This window comes from Triturus cristatus, chromosome 6 (genome assembly GCF_964204655.1).
Source record: "Triturus cristatus chromosome 6, aTriCri1.1, whole genome shotgun sequence".
Taxonomy (NCBI): domain Eukaryota; kingdom Metazoa; phylum Chordata; class Amphibia; order Caudata; family Salamandridae; genus Triturus; species Triturus cristatus.
Window position 1 is genome coordinate 1794413696 of NC_140589.1, and position 19125 is coordinate 1794432820.

The 19125-nt window shown below is 41.1% G+C and overlaps 1 protein-coding gene across 1 annotated transcript in view; it reads right to left on the minus strand.

Annotated features, from left to right (window-relative positions):
• LOC146822019 (cysteine-rich secretory protein 3-like) overlaps nt 1-19125 on the minus strand; it is a 91469-nt gene that overhangs the window by 44540 nt on the left and 27804 nt on the right. Inside the window, exons 4-5 of the mRNA XM_085613119.1 lie at nt 14910-15000; nt 610-755 (exon numbers count right to left, since the gene is read on the minus strand). Coding sequence (XP_085469245.1) covers nt 610-755; nt 14910-15000 — 237 coding nt within the window. The remainder of the gene's footprint in view (nt 1-609; nt 756-14909; nt 15001-19125) is intronic.

Consider the following 19125-nt stretch of genomic DNA (forward strand, 5'->3'; position numbering starts at 1 on the left):
CATACGCACAGTTCCATCTGTGTTCTGAAACTGTGTGCCATAAACACTATTATATGCAGTGCCTAATTTGAGCTGGTGGTTTCCGGTGCTCAGCACTGGCACTTAATTGTCAACATCAGCACTTATGACAGCCTGACACACGGTGGTGCTGTTTGTGTAATTTGAAGATGAGAACAACACCAGTAGTTTATTAATTCAATATACAATAAAAAACAACCTATAGATGCCGCTCAAGCCCTTATTTTAGCTTTGGAGGCCTGGAAATCTGAATTAGCACACCTGTAGGAGTGTGACGGTTCATAGTTGTGTAGTTACAGGCACTGACGGTACCGGCGGGGACAGTGAGTGGTGCAAGCTGCAGTGGCATCCTAATGAGTGCCCCTGGCACTTATTATTTTTACAAATTAAGCACTGGTCATATGTATTTTTATACTGTATTATTGTGTGCTTTTGAAGAAATACAGAATATAGTGCTATTACTAACTGCTAAAAACATTGAAATACTAACCATGTGTTCGTAGTCAATTTGGCTTACATTTATTTCAGAGGAAAGAACAGGTCAAAGTTAGTCCATAAGAGAAATAAATAAAGAGCACAAGGTGTGCATACCTGGGTGTAATGTCCAACCATCGCCCCTGGTATTTTTGCACCAATGCCGTACGTGAAATTCTTGTACTCGTTGAACCAGCCTTGAATAAACTTTTCCCACGGCGCCGGTGCTGTTGACCTATATATGTTCTCCCCACATACGATAGCTGAAACATGACAGTGTTAATAAACACACAGGTTTTACCTCTACTACCACCACCAATGTACATTTTACATTCAAAATGTGATGTGATTTAATGTAAACAATGCATTGCTCAATATAGGAAGAAAAATAGAAATGGGGACGGACGGCCACAACGGGCTGAAACAGGAAGCAGCAGGAATGGCATTCATACGTCACAGCCGGTGCCTTCTTGCAATCACCGGAAAGCATGGGTTTTATTTCTAGATCGGCCCTGAGTGGATCATGCCATTTCTATCCCTTTCGAAGGGCACTCGATGGGGTCTCTAATAACAGTTTACAGTTAATAAGTCAGGCCGGCATGGGGGTGTACAGGGACACTTCGCTTTTTCATGGCCCTGCTTTACTGCTGCAAAGTCTATTTATAGATTCTGCAGCACGCGTGCCTGTTCCTAGCATCAAACATGTCTTAAAGCCTTGGTTGGCGCCAGACACTGGCTTGTGAGCACAGAACGACATTTTTGACCCAGGCTCCAGGGAGACATCTGACAAACCTGCAATTAATGGAATCAATTGAATTGCACATTTTCTCATCTTAGGTATTAAAATGCTCCAGTGCCTATATGCAGGCTGCTTCATCAGCCATTGGCCTCTTTGGTGGGTGTGGTTCTTAGGGGACTTGTTACACTTGATCACCCCTGAGAATCAGCTGCGCAAAGGTGGCTTCAGCGACCATCTCTGTTTGTTGAAACTACTGAGTTAGGTACAGAGGCAGAATTTGATGGAGTAAATAGGAAAGAGCAAAGTAGTTTCAAAAGTCAGCTCCGTGAGCAATACAATATATTATTGCATCTTATTTTAAAGCTGACATTGCGCCATCTGGCTCAATAATACAGAAATAGCCTTGTACCTCATGTTTGTACTTCCTCCTCAAATGTGGCTGTCTCTTTCTGTTGCAACGAGCCTCCTCAGCCAGTGAAGTAATTATGGACCAGTGGGCTTCTCTGATTTTGTGGGTCCCAAGTTGCCTAATAAAACAACTCCTCTTTATGAGATCAAACATTCTAGGACTTATGTGTCTTGCTACTTTGACGTTGATGTTTCTCTGCTTTTTTGGGATCTCTCATTTGACATAAAAATGTAAAAGTTCCCCCTATTTTTCTTGGCTGTCCCCAGCATCACTGCAAGCATGAAGGCTCCGGCACATAAAACCAGGGGAGTTTCCTAAGGGACGGTGTTAATATCAGATCATGTATTCTTTCAGATTGCCTGATTTCCCTGATTTAATTTACTTTCTAACAGTGCATGAATGAAAACAGCAGATGTAAAATGAAGGGGTTAAGCTTGGTTGCTGGAGGATGGCTGGTCTCTGTCGCTCACCCAATCGTAGAGCCAGTATTCAAGACAGGGTACCCCTTCCTAAAATCTCTAGATGTATTTGACATATGAATGTTACAGGGAGTCCTCAGGAAGTTAAAGATAACAAGCATTTCCACTTTGGCAAGTGTGCACATAGCCCGATAAGGATCACTAACATGCCGGAGCTAGCATTATACCAGTCATAGACCATATAAGATCAAAGATGTTCACAATATTCCAAGTATGAGTACAACCATGCCAACTATGCCCACACTGTGCTAAAAATGCAGAACATTATACTAGTGTCCGGGCCCATCATGCAAGAGTTGATTCTTATTTGCGATGGGGAAGCCACCTCATACCCTGGGTGGAAGGGAGTTTCAATGGGATGTTTTCTCATGTTGATTAATCGCATTCAATGACTGAGTCAGGTTTAAGTGTCCTTGGCTCTGGTAGAGTACTGAACACACATTAAGAGTCACTGTTTGCTCAATAATGAGCTACTGAGGATTCTTTTGTAGATGTTTACTTTTATTATAATTTTGTTTTACTCAGATTATTGGACAGTCATAAGATTTTGAACAAATGAATAGCAACTGCATATATGAACTGAATACTGCTGGATAGTTAACACATATCAGTTTGAGGGTTCATAACAAAGGTAAACAGTTATGTGAGCATCAACAACGATGAGACATGTATGTGTGTGTGTCACACACACGTGTACATATATATATATATGAGAAGAAAGAGAGTTGCCCCCAGGTGGAACGCACACGCAGGAGAAAAGTGAAGATCAAGGGAAGTCTCCTCACAGACCACCACAGCCAATCCTGACGCGTTTCGGGCATGCGCCCTTTATCAAAGGTGAGCTGCAGCGTAGTGGCAAACATTCAGGACTTCCAGCATTATACCCTCTTTTATTTCTATTTCAAACATTAACATCAGGTGAGTTTACACAGCATCCTGAAAGTTTGCATAGCTTCCTGGGAGTTGGAGTCCTGCTACAACACCCATGTGGGCTGTAGCCATCACGCCGTGAAAATCACTCGTTTTTGGGTCCATTCAAAGCTGCTCCCCCCAGTGCGAACAATCATCTCCTGCTCCCAAGCAATTGCCCACTACAGGCAACCAAGGACCCGCGCTGATAACGCGGCGGTGCAGTTCCGCGACCAGGCCGGCCGCATTAATGAGAAGAAAGAGAGTTGCCCCCAGGTGGAACGCACACGCAGGAGAAAAGTGAAGATCAAGGGAAGTCTCCTCACGGACCACCACAGCCAATCCTGACGCGTTTCGGGCATGCGCCCTTTATCAAAGGTGAGCTGCAGCGTAGTGGCAAACATTCAGGACTTCCAGCATTATACCCTCTTTTATTTCTATTTCAAACATTAACATCAGGTGAGTTTACACAGCATCCTGAAAGTTTGCATAGCTTCCTGGGAGTTGGAGTCCTGCTATAACACCCATGTGGGCTGTAGCCATCACGCCGTGAAAATCACTCGTTTTTGGGTCCATTCAAAGCTGCTCCCCCCAGTGCGAACAATCATCTCCTGCTCCCAAGCAATTGCCCACTACAGGCAACCAAGGACCCGCGCTGATAACGCGGCGGTGCAGTTCCGCGACCGGGCCGGCCGCATTAATGAGAAGAAAGAGAGTTGCCCCCAGGTGGAACGCACACGCAGGAGAAAAGTGAAGATCAAGGGAAGTCTCCTCACGGACCACCACAGCCAATCCTGACGCGTTTCGGGCATGCGCCCTTTATCAAAGGTGAGCTGCAGCGTAGTGGCAAACATTCAGGACTTCCAGCATTATACCCTCTTTTATTTCTATTTCAAACATTAACATCAGGTGAGTTTACACAGCATCCTGAAAGTTTGCATAGCTTCCTGGGAGTTGGAGTCCTGCTAGAACACCCATGTGGGCTGTAGCCATCACGCCGTGAAAATCACTCGTTTTTGGGTCCATTCAAAGCTGCTCCCCCCAGTGCGAACAATCATCTCCTGCTCCCAAGCAATTGCCCACTACAGGCAACCAAGGACCCGCGCTGATAACGCGGCGGTGCAGTTCCGCGACCGGGCCGGCCGCATTAATGAGAAGAAAGAGAGTTGCCCCCAGGTGGAACGCACACGCAGGAGAAAAGTGAAGATCAAGGGAAGTCTCCTCACGGACCACCACAGCCAATCCTGACGCGTTTCGGGCATGCGCCCTTTATCAAAGGTGAGCTGCAGCGTAGTGGCAAACATTCAGGACTTCCAGCATTATACGCGGGTCCTTGGTTGCCTGTAGTGGGCAATTGGATCATTAAATGACGACTTCCAGGGAATACTATGTTTCAAAATATTTTATTGCCCCTTCTCTGGCTGCAGCCGCCAAATCATCGCAAAATTCAGTCTCTCATTTGGCCATTGCTTTAATTAGTGAATGCGTATAATTTCTCCTGCCAAGTTTTAATTGCTCCTATCTGTAGCTTTGATGGAATTTATTAAGGTCACCTTAGGTATTCTACACTACTTGGTATACCATAGATGTTTCGGTCCCTTTTGTGATAGTATCTAACTGTCCCGAATAAATGTTTCTCTTAAGTAATCAAACATGGCTTCATGGGCCTTCAGCATGTGAGTAACCTCACCTGTTTCTCCCCTTGTTCCCATTTGCTCAAGCGCATCTCCGACTTTGCTGTAGATTTGAGACATTAGGTGTGGTTGGACCATTTTAATACCTGCTTGTTATTCGAAAGGCTCAACTCACAAAAATGACTAGGACTAGGTTCAGTGCAATGAATTAACAAATAGTATTTCATTGTAATGTATAGGGCATTATGGTCACAATCTCTGTTAAGGACCATCATGTCTATCATATGTGGCCACAGATAAAGATCTAGCATGATATAATCTACTCTACTTGGTTGATTTAACCGCTTAAAAGTGTCCACCTACTGTATCAGAAGGGGAATGGCCCTCAATGCTCTAAGTCCTAAATTTATTGTCATCCCCAGACATTGGGTCAAAAGGGCCGACCATCTTTTCACTGAGGGAGGTCTAATTGCAGAATTCTCCCCTTAGCATCTTCTTCCTCTGTGATAGCCAATTGTGAATGATTAAGGGGCTCAAAAGTGACATTCGTGACATTGTAAATATCAATGTCTCCATTTTTGCGCCACGTTTTATGTAGGACTTGAGACAAGTGAATGTTTCTGACTCCATGTTCATCAATCATTCCTATTATGAACATTAAAAAATACGGAATTCACTATCTTCAAGTGAGCTTAGCATTAAACCAGGTATGTCAAGAAAACTTATTGGAAACCTTTATATTCTGCAAGCTAATGAAATCTTTACCCAGATCACTACCTCCAGCTGGTCTCCTGTTTCCCTGTGAAACAGCTTCAATTTAAAAGTTAGTAAAGGCAGATCTATCAACCGGGTCCACCCACCATGTGTCCTAACATAAACAGATGCCAAAAGAATCAATAAATTAGCCCTCAACTGGGATCTGTTAATTTTGAGACAAGCTATGTTCCATGAAAGTGTATTCCCCTTTTTGAGCATTTTGGTCAGGAGCAATAGGTAATGACACTGAATTTCCAGCATACTAAGTAAGTCCACTCTCTCCACTACTGGGTGAGATTTTTCTAGAAGTTCTTGGTGATTAATCTTGTCAATTGTTAGACTTGTGTCCCTTATCAATGGTGGATTGTACTTCTAACAAATGTGATGACCAAATATCCAATACTATCAACTCCTCTACCAGATCTTAAGATAGTAATCACATTTAAACATAGTCATACATATCTCCAGACACTGAACATCGAGTGGACCTCCAGCAAAATACTGTTGTACATTTACGCATGTTGAAAATCCTGTGAATCACTTTAATAATTTCTTTCTTCTCTTGTGCCACGAGGCAGCCTGGCCACTTTATGTCTGGCAACCAGATAGCCAATCTCAGTCTGATTGATTGCCATAATGAAACAAGTATTTTTCTAGATTGCTGCCACACCAGTGTGACATTGATTTTGATCTTTATGTGCACAGGTAGCAGAGGAGGTAAAAACCAGTGAGTTTGGAGAGCTATTGGAGACACATTCCCTGTTAAAGACGAATATCATACTTAATTCTCAAAGTTCGTTGGTTTAGAATGCTGATTGAACTGTCAATATTCCAGGTGTAATGTCTCCATCAATGGATCTCCCCCAGTGTAATGTCCCATTTGCTGTTTGTATTTTATTTGCAATATCTTGATTATAGTGTAGAGAGACATTTGTGATAGGGCTATGAAGAGCTGCATATAAACTGCAACCTATACTTGAAGATCTAATGTCACTCTATGAATTTAACCCTATTTGTATTATGAATCTAACACTGTTCATATTCTAGTTCATTATGTGGTAAAAATGTATTTGCAACACCAATTATATTTTTCACGTTATGTCAAATCTTGCCCTATCACGGTACCGATACAATCTAAGTTTTAATCTTGTGATAATGTGTGTGTGGGAAATGTGTTCTACTAACCTACGAAGGAGCGTGGTTAAAATAATAATGGAAGAGAATACTTAGAACAGGAAGTAGTTCAGAAACTATACCACACTTCATTGCTCCTCACACTTACAGAAGTCAGATTAATAGTCAGCATGCATGTGCCTCTTTCTGAGGTTTTACACTGGTGCCTTGGCTACTGTTCAAGTTGCTTTGGCTCCTACTCAAGAAGCGTGGCTGCCTGCCAATCTGCATGAACAAGGACTTGTGCCTGAGGCATCCTAAGTATAAAAACATCCCAGCAGCCTCAGATATGTTGTAACGGTTTATACAACATAGGTGTGACTACGGGTTGAGGGTAAACACCAGGACTAAAGTGTCATGTCTGTCCCTTTTCTGTCATTTGAACTGCAATGTGTCATGCTGAGGTCTTCATCTGTCATATAAGGTACTTGGTAATTTTTAGACCTGCATATCAGTACACATGATCGCTCTGATCTTGCTATTGTAATTAAATCTGAACCAATGAGAGTTCCTGAGCGGTGTCCGTCCATAACTGGAGAGAGTAGATAAATAGCTTATATAAAACTCTGTCTTAGAGAATTAGGATGCAACAGTCTGGAAGTCAATGGAATGCTTCTTTATTGAAGCAACAAATGTTGAGAGAAGGATGCCTGCAACTTACACACAGTCTGGTGGTCCAACTTAAGACCACAAAGCTGTGTGTATACTAGCTCTCTTGCGGAATATGGAAAATTGGAGTAAAGGCCTCTACAGGGCATATTTGTTTTTCTCCATCTGTTGCTGATAGTTATGTGTGTGTGTGTGTGTGTGTGTGTATGTATCCTGCCTTGGTTTAGCTGATTTACGAAACATTGATTATGATAACTAGTGTAGGGTCTAGTTGGATTAGGATTTAGTGTCTGGGGACAAAACCCATCATTGAAAGAATTGTAAACTATTGATGAACAGAATAATGTCCTCTTTTCTGTGTTTTCTATTACTGCTCTAATGCTTGCCTCTATTCTTTTACTGTTCATTATTATGAGGATTCATTAAATGATGTCATGTTTAATGCCTAATATTCCTATTAGATGCAGATAATAAGCACTTGTTATAAAGTTATTGGTGTGTGCATCTAATTCTAATGTCACTGTGTTCTCATTTATTCTCCTGCAGTCTATGATTGATACTAAAATGTTGTGTTCAAATGCACTTGCTTTCGTATAAGATAGACCATCTCACTGTAAAGAGAACAATAAAGTGATGAATGGATTGCTTGAATTAATCTCCACCACTAGTATTTATGCTGGGCTGCCATACAGCCCATCTTTTCCCAACCATGTTACCTCAGCGAGCACTCAGACAATGCAAATCAGCAGTCCAGCTGAAGTTCCTGACCAGGTACCCCTCTGAATGTGACACAAGAAACCCCAGACCAGTTTTCACCTGATTTGGAGGAAAAAAGTAGTGATTGGATTGTTCTTAAGGGCTATTACAGTCAGGGGACAGGACAATGCCTTTCTATAATATGAGATTAATTAAAATCAACTCAGTCTCAGAAGGCAGATACATCACCAAGCCCAAATTTATTAGAGGATCACAAGCTCATGATAAAAGTCAGAGTCAGTTCTAACTTAAAATGTACCTTTGTAGTTGGGGCGTTAGCAGATGCCTTTATAGAAAACAAACCTATATCTATTAATTAGACAATGAATTTTGTGAATAATCTACAATAGATTACGTCTACTAAGGGAAAATTTGCCTTTGCTATTTTATTGTGTAGCTGAAAACAGTAATACAGTGGGAGAACCCCTTTTGAGGTCATCCAAACAGCAATTATCGAACTGTTCCCATTTTTTGGCACTTAATATATAACATTAGTGAAAGAGAAACATTTCCTGGAAGTAGCTCATCCATTGGAACTCAAATTCATCCTCTTGAGTTTGCTGTTACCATTTTTCAATTTCACAGATTTTATATTGTTTCTTCTTTTTTGGTAAGCGTTGGGAGTCTCCATTTACATTCTTTACTTGTTCTAGGAGTGGTGGATGAAAAATATCAGCTATAGAGCGGAAAGTGGGTTCAGAATAAACTTTTCCTTTGTCTCATTGAGGGATATTTTGAGTCTCGACCTCCAGGTACTCCATCAAAACAAAGCTTCTTTATCAATGACTTTTCTTTAATTTTTACAACTGGAAATACTTATTTCATGTACTATCCAAACTACACTGGCAATTTCTGAGGACTTTGAGAGTCTATACAATCTTTGGCTGATGTCTTGTGTATTTTAAATCTATAGGTGTGGCTGAATTGAGCCCAATGGTGCCTCCATCAATGCTTGATTAGGCCCATTTCATATCTGCTCATTGTATACATTGGAATCCGATACAATGACCTTCTCTACTCTCTACTATATTTTCTGTGCTCTCTTTTAGTCCTCTATTTTTCTCGGGCTCATATATTCCCAGAGTCCTGATGAAGATCCCTCTATCTGTCTAAAGAATCAAAACATCGCCGACCAGTTCCATTAACCCAATATGATTGTATATAAGAATATAAAGGCTGTGTTGTTCTTACATGATACACACTCTTGATCATGTATTGTCACACATGTTTATCACCTGTATGAGAACATCAAGTACATTTCTCATCACACACCTACTACGCCTTCACATTGTTTTTAATGTTTTTTTATATACAGTTGAATAAATTGATCATTTGATGTATTTGTACATTGATTGTGATATCTATGATTTTGGCACAACTGTTCTTTATGCATAAGCTTCCTCAAGGTTCCAGACAACACTGGGGTTCACTTCTTACCTATAACCTTTTTAAGCAATGAGGCAAATATTTCAAGACACAGGAAACTGTGATAATGGCACAATTTAAATTGATTTTCACAAGCTAAAAAGTATGTAAATATATAAAACAAATCCATGTAAATAATAATCCACATTTGTAAAGCGCAAACAATCACCCGTAAGGGTCTCTAGGCGCTGGGAGCCGTCGGGAAGATTAAGCAAGCTATTGCCCAGAGTCACATGGTGCTGGGCTAATCTGCAGCCGGCGCCGGGGATCGAACCATGATCCCCGAGTCAGTCGCCACACCTCTTCCTCTAAATAACAAGAACATGTTCAGGACCTGAATTAGCTCTAGAGCTTATAGCTACATTCTGACCAATGTACAATCAGAATTATGAGACATAATTATTGGATCCCTCAGTTTTCCCCTGTTAGAGTCTGGGAAGTCAAACCTTTTGAAATGTATCAGTTCCGTAAAAAACACAAAACATGCAGAATTCGGTGTGTTAAACACTTTTTCTGTATGTTATGCATCCTTTTCAATTTGAGGCCTGGAGTAGAAGGTATTTACCACATTTTGTAAATACCTTCCCCGAGTAATTATATTTACCAATTGTGGTAATGCACTACACTACTTCATCCAACTTGTAATGAGGGCCTTAGAGGCAAATTGCTCATGAATTTTTATCAGAACAATTTGCTTACTTATGAATTCCGTGAAACATCAGGCCTTACTTCTGTAAACTACTCATATGAAAAGATGCGTGAATCAGGGCTTGATATTCAGATGTAATTCACATCGACAGGATTTTCAGGGGCAGGAGTACGGATTGTCAGTGGTGCCGGCAAATGTGCATTCTTGCATCTGGCCTGGACATGTTCCAGGGTGAGCGCTTATTGTACAGAGGTGGCCCAACCTCTGACTGCAGTAACCGGTATTACCATAGACGGGGGCTGTTACAATGCCTCCTGTGGGTCATAAAACAGCCTAGAGGGAGAAAAATGCATTGGAAATCTTTGCAATTGGCCCTGCTACTGGCTAAAAGGCTAGTGGCAATAGGGTGGTTGGGCAACAGGGCCCCCTCGGTTACATTGTGGTATAAGGACATGACAGAGTGGATGTTTGCAGAGGCGATAAACATGAGAGACAGCAGGCGGGATGACAAGCTGCAGGACAATCTTGAAGCATGGGCAAAGCTACTGATGGTATTTCAAGATACAAATGAGGAGGGGTGCCCGCAAAGTGCACACACACAATTGCTTAGATCCCCTGGTAGCACACTTAGGCTACACCATAAGGAGGGGGTAGAGGATGGGTAGAGTGACCAGGTGAACTGGGTGGGGATTGCGGAGTCGACTGGTGGAGCACGTGGCTCTGGCAAGGAGTACCCTGCTATATTCATGAATATAGGGAAATAATGAAGAATGTGGTACACCTTTGGGAGGAGGACCCTAACCCGGCACTGATGATTTATTTAATGCAAATGTATTTATTGAATGCAATTTTATATAGTGCGAACATTACCCAAAGGTGTCAGAGCGCTTTACAATAGAATGAAGCAAGTTACATAAGGTGTTCGTGATGATGTTTACATATTAACATGCTACACATACACCCATAATTATACAAATGGAAGGTGGCATAATTAGGGTGAAACAAGTTTAGAAGACATATTTACAAAATTGAGCTCATGTAATGCCATGCAGCCATGAGGGTCATGATCTGGGTTGAATTATTCCTGGAAGTGTCTTTGGAAGAGAAGTGTTTTGAGATCGGTTTTGAAAGACTGGAAAGTGGCAGTGGTCCGAAGGATTGGTTTGCTAAATAAGTGGACACTGAGCTATTATGGTTCTTATTGATCTACTACTTATTGTTGGTATAACAGTGCATTTCTCTATGAAAATATCAATATATATTTAATTGAATATATATATATATATATATATATATATATATATATATATATATATATATATATATATATATATATATATATATATATATATATATATATATATATATATATATATATATATATATATATATATATTTCTCCTCCGTTTGCTTCGGAATGCCCACCACCTCCAGAAGAGAGGGCAGGTCGGCGAACGGACCTCCCAAGCACGGTCCGATAAAATTCACAGAAACTTCCTCCCAAAGCAGGAAAGCCGACGCCGTGTCTTGTGCGCAGAGTTTTCTTTATTAGTCAGCTAAAACGTTAGACGCGTTTCGCCTGTCCTGCAGGCTTGTTCACTAACAATTGCTATAAAGTTTTTCCGCCATTTTAACCACTTGGTGCATACGTGATACGTGCAAAACTACTAAACAATAAAAAGTGACAACAGACTCGTAGTTCAAACTAAACAAGGCTCATAGGGAATTCATGGACAAAATTACATAGAGTCATCTCGCATTGATACAATTGATCTGCCCTTTACATTAAAATCACCAACAAATCTTCGAGCAATAGCTGATTCTAAGATTATTAACAATATTGAGGCGTAATCCGTTTTACAATAAAAAAAGGGGAAGATGGTTGGATTAGAACTTGGGTAGGTAAAAACACCATACGTAAATACGCGCTCTGCCCCAGTGGGCTAAGCTCCGATCATAATGATCCTAGCTGTATTTGCAATTGCATTATTACACAGCTACGTTTCCAAACTGGGGCAGAGCGCGTTTTTACCTACCCAAGTTCTAATCCAACCATCTGGTACGGTACGCACACGGTGAAAAACCTTAAAAAAAATAAAAAAAAATACATAACTTATCTTTTAAAAAACCGTACAAATTCACTGAAAAAACCATAGGTTTCACACACGTTATAGTTAGGAATTAGCATTTAAAAAACCTTGCAAATTCACTTAAAAAACCATAGGTTTCACACATGTTATAGTTAGCTGGACATTTCACTCGTGAAAAACCATTGAAATTCCCCCGTTATAGTTAGTGCAGGCAACTATAACTCACGCGACCGCAATCCTCTGCTGATGACGTCAGATATTACATCACTGATGACATATGTGTCTTTCTGAAAAATAAATATTTGTAATATATGTATAGCTAAAAATTAATGGAAGAAGACGGGTAAATAAGTGTCTAAATACAGCGATGTAATATCTGACGTCATCAGCAGAGGATTGCGGTCGCGTGAGTTATAGTTGCCTGCACTAACTATAACGGGGGAATTTCAATGGTTTTTCATGAGTGAAATGTCCAGCTAACTATAACATGTGTGAAACCTATGGTTTTTTAAGTGAATATATATATATATATATATATATATATATCCACACACAAGTCTTCATACGCGGGGGCCCATGACCCTACAGGGCAACCTCTGACAACCACGGAAACAAAGCATCCCGCTCAGTTGCATCCAGCAATATAACGAAGAAAAGTCGAGGCACTGGTAGCATGTGACAGGCATTTATTGTTCCTTTGGGCGGCTATGTTGATTGATTGCTCTGACGCGTTTCAGCTGGAATAGCCTTAATCATAGAACAGTGATGCAGCTTACCAACAGGTCTCATAGTCCCACAATGCATCATTTTGGTAACTACCAGTTCAGGCAAAGTGCTCATAATATTAAAAATAAATTGCTGCTGCACTATGTTGCCGCTATACCGTAGTGAATGTCTCGTAACATGTATTACAAGGGGTGATGAAATACCCCCCCTGTATCCCTTGCTCCTTATCTTTATGTCGAGTGACTTGTGGAAAATCCTGAAATCGGAGCGGGTCAGTCTCCCAGTATCAACATCCACACACGAGTCTTCATACGCGGGAGCCCATGACCCTACAGGGCAGCCTCTGACAATCTCGGAAACGAAGCATCCCGCTCAGTTGCATCCAGGAATATAACGAAGAAAAGTCGAGGCACTGGTAGCATGTGACAGGCATTTATTGTACCTTTGGGCGGCACCGTTGATTGATTGCTCTGACGCGTTTCAGCTGGAATAGCCTTAATCATAGAACATTGATGCATCTTACCAACAGGTCTCATAGTCCCACAATGCATCATTTTGGTAAGTACCAGTTCAGGCAAAGTGCTCTTAATATTAAAAATAAATTGCTGCTGCATTATGTTGCCTCTATACCATAGTGAATGTCTTGTAACATGTATTACAAGGGTTGATGAAATACACCCCCTGCATCCCTTGCTCCTTATCTTTATGTCGAGTGACTTGTGGAAAATCCTGAAATCGGAGCGTGTCAGTCTCCCAGCATCAACATCCACACACGAGTCTTCATTCGCGGGAGCCGATGACCCTACAGGGCAGCCTCTGACAACCACAGAAATGAAGTATCTCGCTCAGTAGCATCCAGCAATATAACGAAGAAAAGTCGAGGCACTGGTAGCATGTGACAGGTATTTATTGTACCTTTGAGCGGCAACGTTGATTTATTGCTCTGACGCGTTTCAGCTGGAATAGCCTTAATCATAGAACATTGATGCAGCTTGCCAACAGGTCTCATAGTCCCACAATGTATCATTTTGGTAAGTACCAGTTCAGGCAAAGTGCTCATAATATTAAAAATAAATTGCTGCTGCACTATGTTGCCGCTATACCGTAGTGAATGTCTCGTAACATGTATTACAAGGGGTGATGAAATACCCCCACCTGCATTCCTTGCTCCTTATTTTTATGTCGAGTGACTTGTGGAAAAACCTGAAATCGGACCGGGTCAGTCTCCCAGCATCAACATCCACACAAGAGTCTTCGTACGAGGGAGCCCATGACCCTACAGGGCAGTCTCTGACAACCACAGAAACGAAGCATCCCGCTCAGTTACATCCAGCAATATAACAAAGAAAAGTCGAGGCACTGGTAGCATGTGACAGGCATTTATTGTACCTTTGGGCGGCAACGTTGATTGATTGCTCTGACGCGTTTCAGCTGGAATAGCCTTAATCATAGAACATTGATGCAGCATAGGAACAGGTATATATATATATATATATATACACATCACATATAAGAAAGGAGAAATGCACACCTGCCCAGAAAAAATAGTTGTGCCCAACCTCCCTATTGGAACCATATGTTCTGCACAAGAAGCAGTCATAGAAATTCGGGGAGGTGATCTAAATATTGAAAGAAATTCATTGGTTTCTCATCGTCACCAGAAAGTAATCTGGGAAACAAACACCAAGTTCTTGTAAGGTTTCAGTAGGCACAAAGTCCAATCAAGCCTCCGGCTGTGAGAGAACCATCTCCATTGAGTCACCCCACACATTAAGAAACAGAACATGTGAAGGAACAAATCAACCCCAATCATAGCCTAAGAAACCTGCTGGGAAGGTCAACATTGGAGAAAAACCTTAATAGAGAAACATCACCACATAGGAAAATATTTAACAAAAATGATTCCCTTTGTTTTCTCTTCTCTCCGGACCCATTTGAACAACTTATTGCGGTAACTTTGCGAAACGCTTAGAAGAAGCTACTATGGCGTGTAGAGTCCTGTTAAAATGTCAAGTGCAATAAAAATAAGAATATGCTGTATGGAGCAATAATTTTGGACTTACTGCCAATTGTACGTTCCGCCTCAGTACTGTGATTGACACTGCATTTCACAGCAAACTTTTTAGCATTCGCTGCAGCTTCTTTGCTCCACACCTGCAGTGAAATATAATACACATTGTATTTTATGCAGTTGGGGTATTGAAACTAAATGCACCATAGTTTATAGAACATTAGTAAACAAATACTTGGAATCTCAAATATAGATTACAATGGTACTGATGGATTTTGAAAGTTGGTTATATCTAACACCTTCTGTACAAACCACAAGAAGCTGAAGAACGAAAGGGCAAGTCCTGATATGGCAGGAATTTTAATTTTAGTACAATTGTTATTCAACATCAGTGCATATTTTTAGCTCTGACTAAAGACAGCTGAACTATCCGGCTGACCTCATGTCACCACAAAAAGCAGCACAGAATAAGGGTGACGAGATTTCCAAAGCCAAGGTCCATCCGGGACAGACAGACACGGAAAAGGGGCTATACTTTGGTTGCCAAATTAAAATTGTCATGAAAGAAGGAATACAATTGGGGAGTATGCTATAAATGTGCAGTGTATACTCTAATCATAACATATAACATAAATGTGTTTTCAAAAGCTTTAATTCCATCATAATTTATTCATGTTCTATTCAAAGGTGGAGACTTTTTAAGGCATGGGCAAAGTGGGCTCTGGCTGAGGCCCCCAGCTTTTCAGGGGGACCCCACATAGAGCCAGCTATGTTCTGTAGAGTCTTGCCCTGATGACATTGAATATTTCTTAAACAGACTGTTTTAAATACATTTTCATTTATTTATTTTTTAATGTGGGTGATGTATTGGAGTCTATTACAGACATTTTGTATAGAAATGTTGTGTTATGTTTCATGCAGCATCCATAAAGAAAATCTTTTTGATCAAAATAGGACTTCACATATGGGACATTGAAGGGTGTTACAAAGATTATTTGCAGTAACATTAGTGAGCTGCTGCTGTGTTACAATATTGAAAACACATTTAACTATTCCTGAAAATTAGGTGTAGACACATTTAAAATTTGGACGAGTGTTCCTGTGCACTGTCAGTGACCTGGCCAAAAAGGGTATGAAAGAGCTGAAACTGGATCATAAATTGAAAGTTGTTCCGAACAGGGCCCCCCAAAATACGTTTGGCCCAGAGCCCCCAAAAATCCTTAAGATGTCCCTGTTCAAAAGACATCAAATATACAAAAGGGGAAGGGAGGAATGCTGGCAAATTGTCTAACCACTGGCAATTGCTAGGGAAATATTCCAATCAATCGTTCTTTTTCTCACCAAAACATACAATCGCAGATAAAGAAATTGATCGACTTCTGACATATTTGAAGTGACCAGAACAGCATGGGATTGGGCGGGTGGATTGAAAATTAGACTAGTTAGTCTGGTGCAGTATGCCTGAGAGATACAAGGTTTCCAGGCAGGCTGCTGATTTAGCCACCAAGGGAAACTTTACTCTGGGAATGCTCCCTGCTTAGAAGGGCTTGGATAAACCTAGTAGAACAAAAGGTCCATCATGAGCTGCTGGAAGATGGTCACCTGGTGTGACCTAATATCAGGATGCTAGAATGGGACAGGATGAGGGCAAGACCTCTGGGTCATCAAGCAGAAATGTCAATGCTATGAGTGTGTGTGGTAACCTGGACAGTCCCCTACCTTTTTTTGCATTCATAGATGCATCATTAGACCCTTTTTCCAGGCACAGCCATAGTGGTAATAGTTGCAGAGAAAAAGTCACGCTAGCCTATCAAATGTGTCTTAGTCTAAAACATTATCTAGGGAAGACTAGGCATTCTCACAAAAGATTCATCAATGTGGGCTACAAAATACTGATCACTGTTCTTCTACAGCCAGGAGAATCCCCTTGTGATTCTCTGACTAGGGTATGAGTCATCTAGGGAAGTTGTGAGATCAAAAGTAGGAAAGGGAAGCATATATTGGCCCTCACTATGTTGATGCACTAATATAAGGCTGCTATAGGCCAGTATGGCTACTTCCTTCTGAGAGAGCATATACACATTGGATAATAGAAGAAGAATATTTATTGTACGGTTAATAAAAACCTTTTACAAGCAGACATATAGATTAAACGCATTCAGCATGCAGAGTTAAAATGTCACTGTAACAAGCCAAAGAAATTGCAATTGGACTGAACTGGCTCAACAGGGTAGGAGGCAGGGAATAATTAATCAAAACAAAAGATGGACTAGGAGTATTGCAATTGCTAGTAAGTAATCGAGGCATTACTCCTCATCCCCCTTGCTTAGATTAATGACTATGTGAGACATACCTATGCTAATTCATACCAGGACAAACGTACAACTCTGTTAAAAGAAACCAACCTTTATTCAGATAATAATTTTCATGTTCATGTCAAAGAAAAAAGAACTTTCAAACACATTCCCCCTCTGCCTCTGCTGAGTCCATTATCCTCTAATGTCCAATAAAAGTTGCGGAAAGAGCCCAAGTGGCTGCTCTGAAAACTTCAGTCAAGGATGTCCCCTCACCACCCGCCAGATATGCTGACATACCCAGGTTGATATATCCTGGTCTCCTAGTGGTAATGAAACACTTGATTGCTTGTAAGCTAAGGAAATTAAAGGACGAATACACCAGCTCAAAGTTTGAACAGAAGGCTTCAGCTGCCTTTTGGCTGCGCCAAAATTGATAAACAAATGATGAAGATAGTCTAAACCTTCCTACACTTTTGAGATAGGCAAGAACTGCTCTTTATATGTCCAAGGAGTGAAGGCTAATTTCCTTCAGTGGTTCTGGAATGGGATAAAACACCAGGAGAATAAACTCCTGCTAAAGATGGAAAGGAGAGTTAATTTTAGGAATCAATGACTGTCCGGGACAAATCAAAATATTGTTCTCGAATATACTAAAGGAGAAGGTTTATAAGAGAGTTAGCCTAGCTCACCTAATCTCTTTGCTGATATGATGACTATTCAAAAGAGCACCTTTAGGGTTGGGATTCTGATGTTGGTAGACTGAAGGGGCACAACAGAAGGGCCTCTCAGGGGTGCAGAATAATTGAGAGCTTGCGAAGTTGGAAAGGGAAGGGGTACTCAGAGACCGATGTTTAAAAAAACTTTGAATAGCCTCTAAATCAGCCCCTGGTCATCCTCCAGATTACCCTGGGAAGCTCTGAAGGCCATTACTGCTTCCAACTGTATTTTTAAGATTGAAACTCTTTTACCAAGTGAGACGCCACCCTGAAGAATGTTCAGAGTCTGTGCTACACCCATGGACTGTGGAAGTAGCTGCCTAGCAGAGCACCGCTTCCTAAAAGTTGACCAGTACTTAGAATAAAAGCACAAAGTTGAAGGTCTCCTCAAAGCCCGAACAGAACTATCTACTTAATCAGACATCCTCTTTATGCTAGGCCCTGCCATTTTATTCTCTTAGCTAATCAGCCTGAGCCTTTTTAATACTTCGGTCTGGAGAAGAGGGAGAACTAAAGGGGACAGCACAATCATTAAAAGCAGTCATTGTTCTGTTTTAATCGCTAATGGTAGATGAAACCAAGAAGAGCAAGTCAAACTGAAGCAATCAAGATCACCTGAGCACTCTCTCTCATCATTCTGACAAGATATTGGAGGATCAAAGGAAACAGAGGGAAGGCATAGAGGAGAATGGCCATGGATTTAAGGGGGCATCAATGGTCAAAGACTTGGTCTCTTTTGCTTTTGAACAAAATCGATGAAGAGGAGAGTTTCAAACTGATGCAAACAAATCTATTGCTGGGAGACCTCATATCTGATGAATCAGAACACTTATTTGGGGAAAGAGACAGAACTTCCAAGATGACGGAATCTCCATCCTCAATATGTATGTCACTATATTGATGTAACCTGTTGCTTGAGAGCTGATCTTGCCCTTGGCCCAGGCATTTCCTACTTATGGTTGATATATGATTGCATCTTCATATTGTCTGTTCTGATTACCACCAGTTTTTCCCACAGCAGAAGACCAAATGCCACGTGAGGCAGCCAGATCACCTCTAGCACCTTCCAGTTGGATCACTGGCCTTACTGGGCATAGGCATATAAAACATTAATCAGATGAGAGTGTGTCCATGCAGCACAGCCTCTTTCACTGGAATCTGTGGACATAAAGAAATATTTTTCAATATGTGTTCTTGGAATCCATCCACCACAGAAGCTGCCGATTGACAAGTCCTGGGAAATAGGAGACCAGTG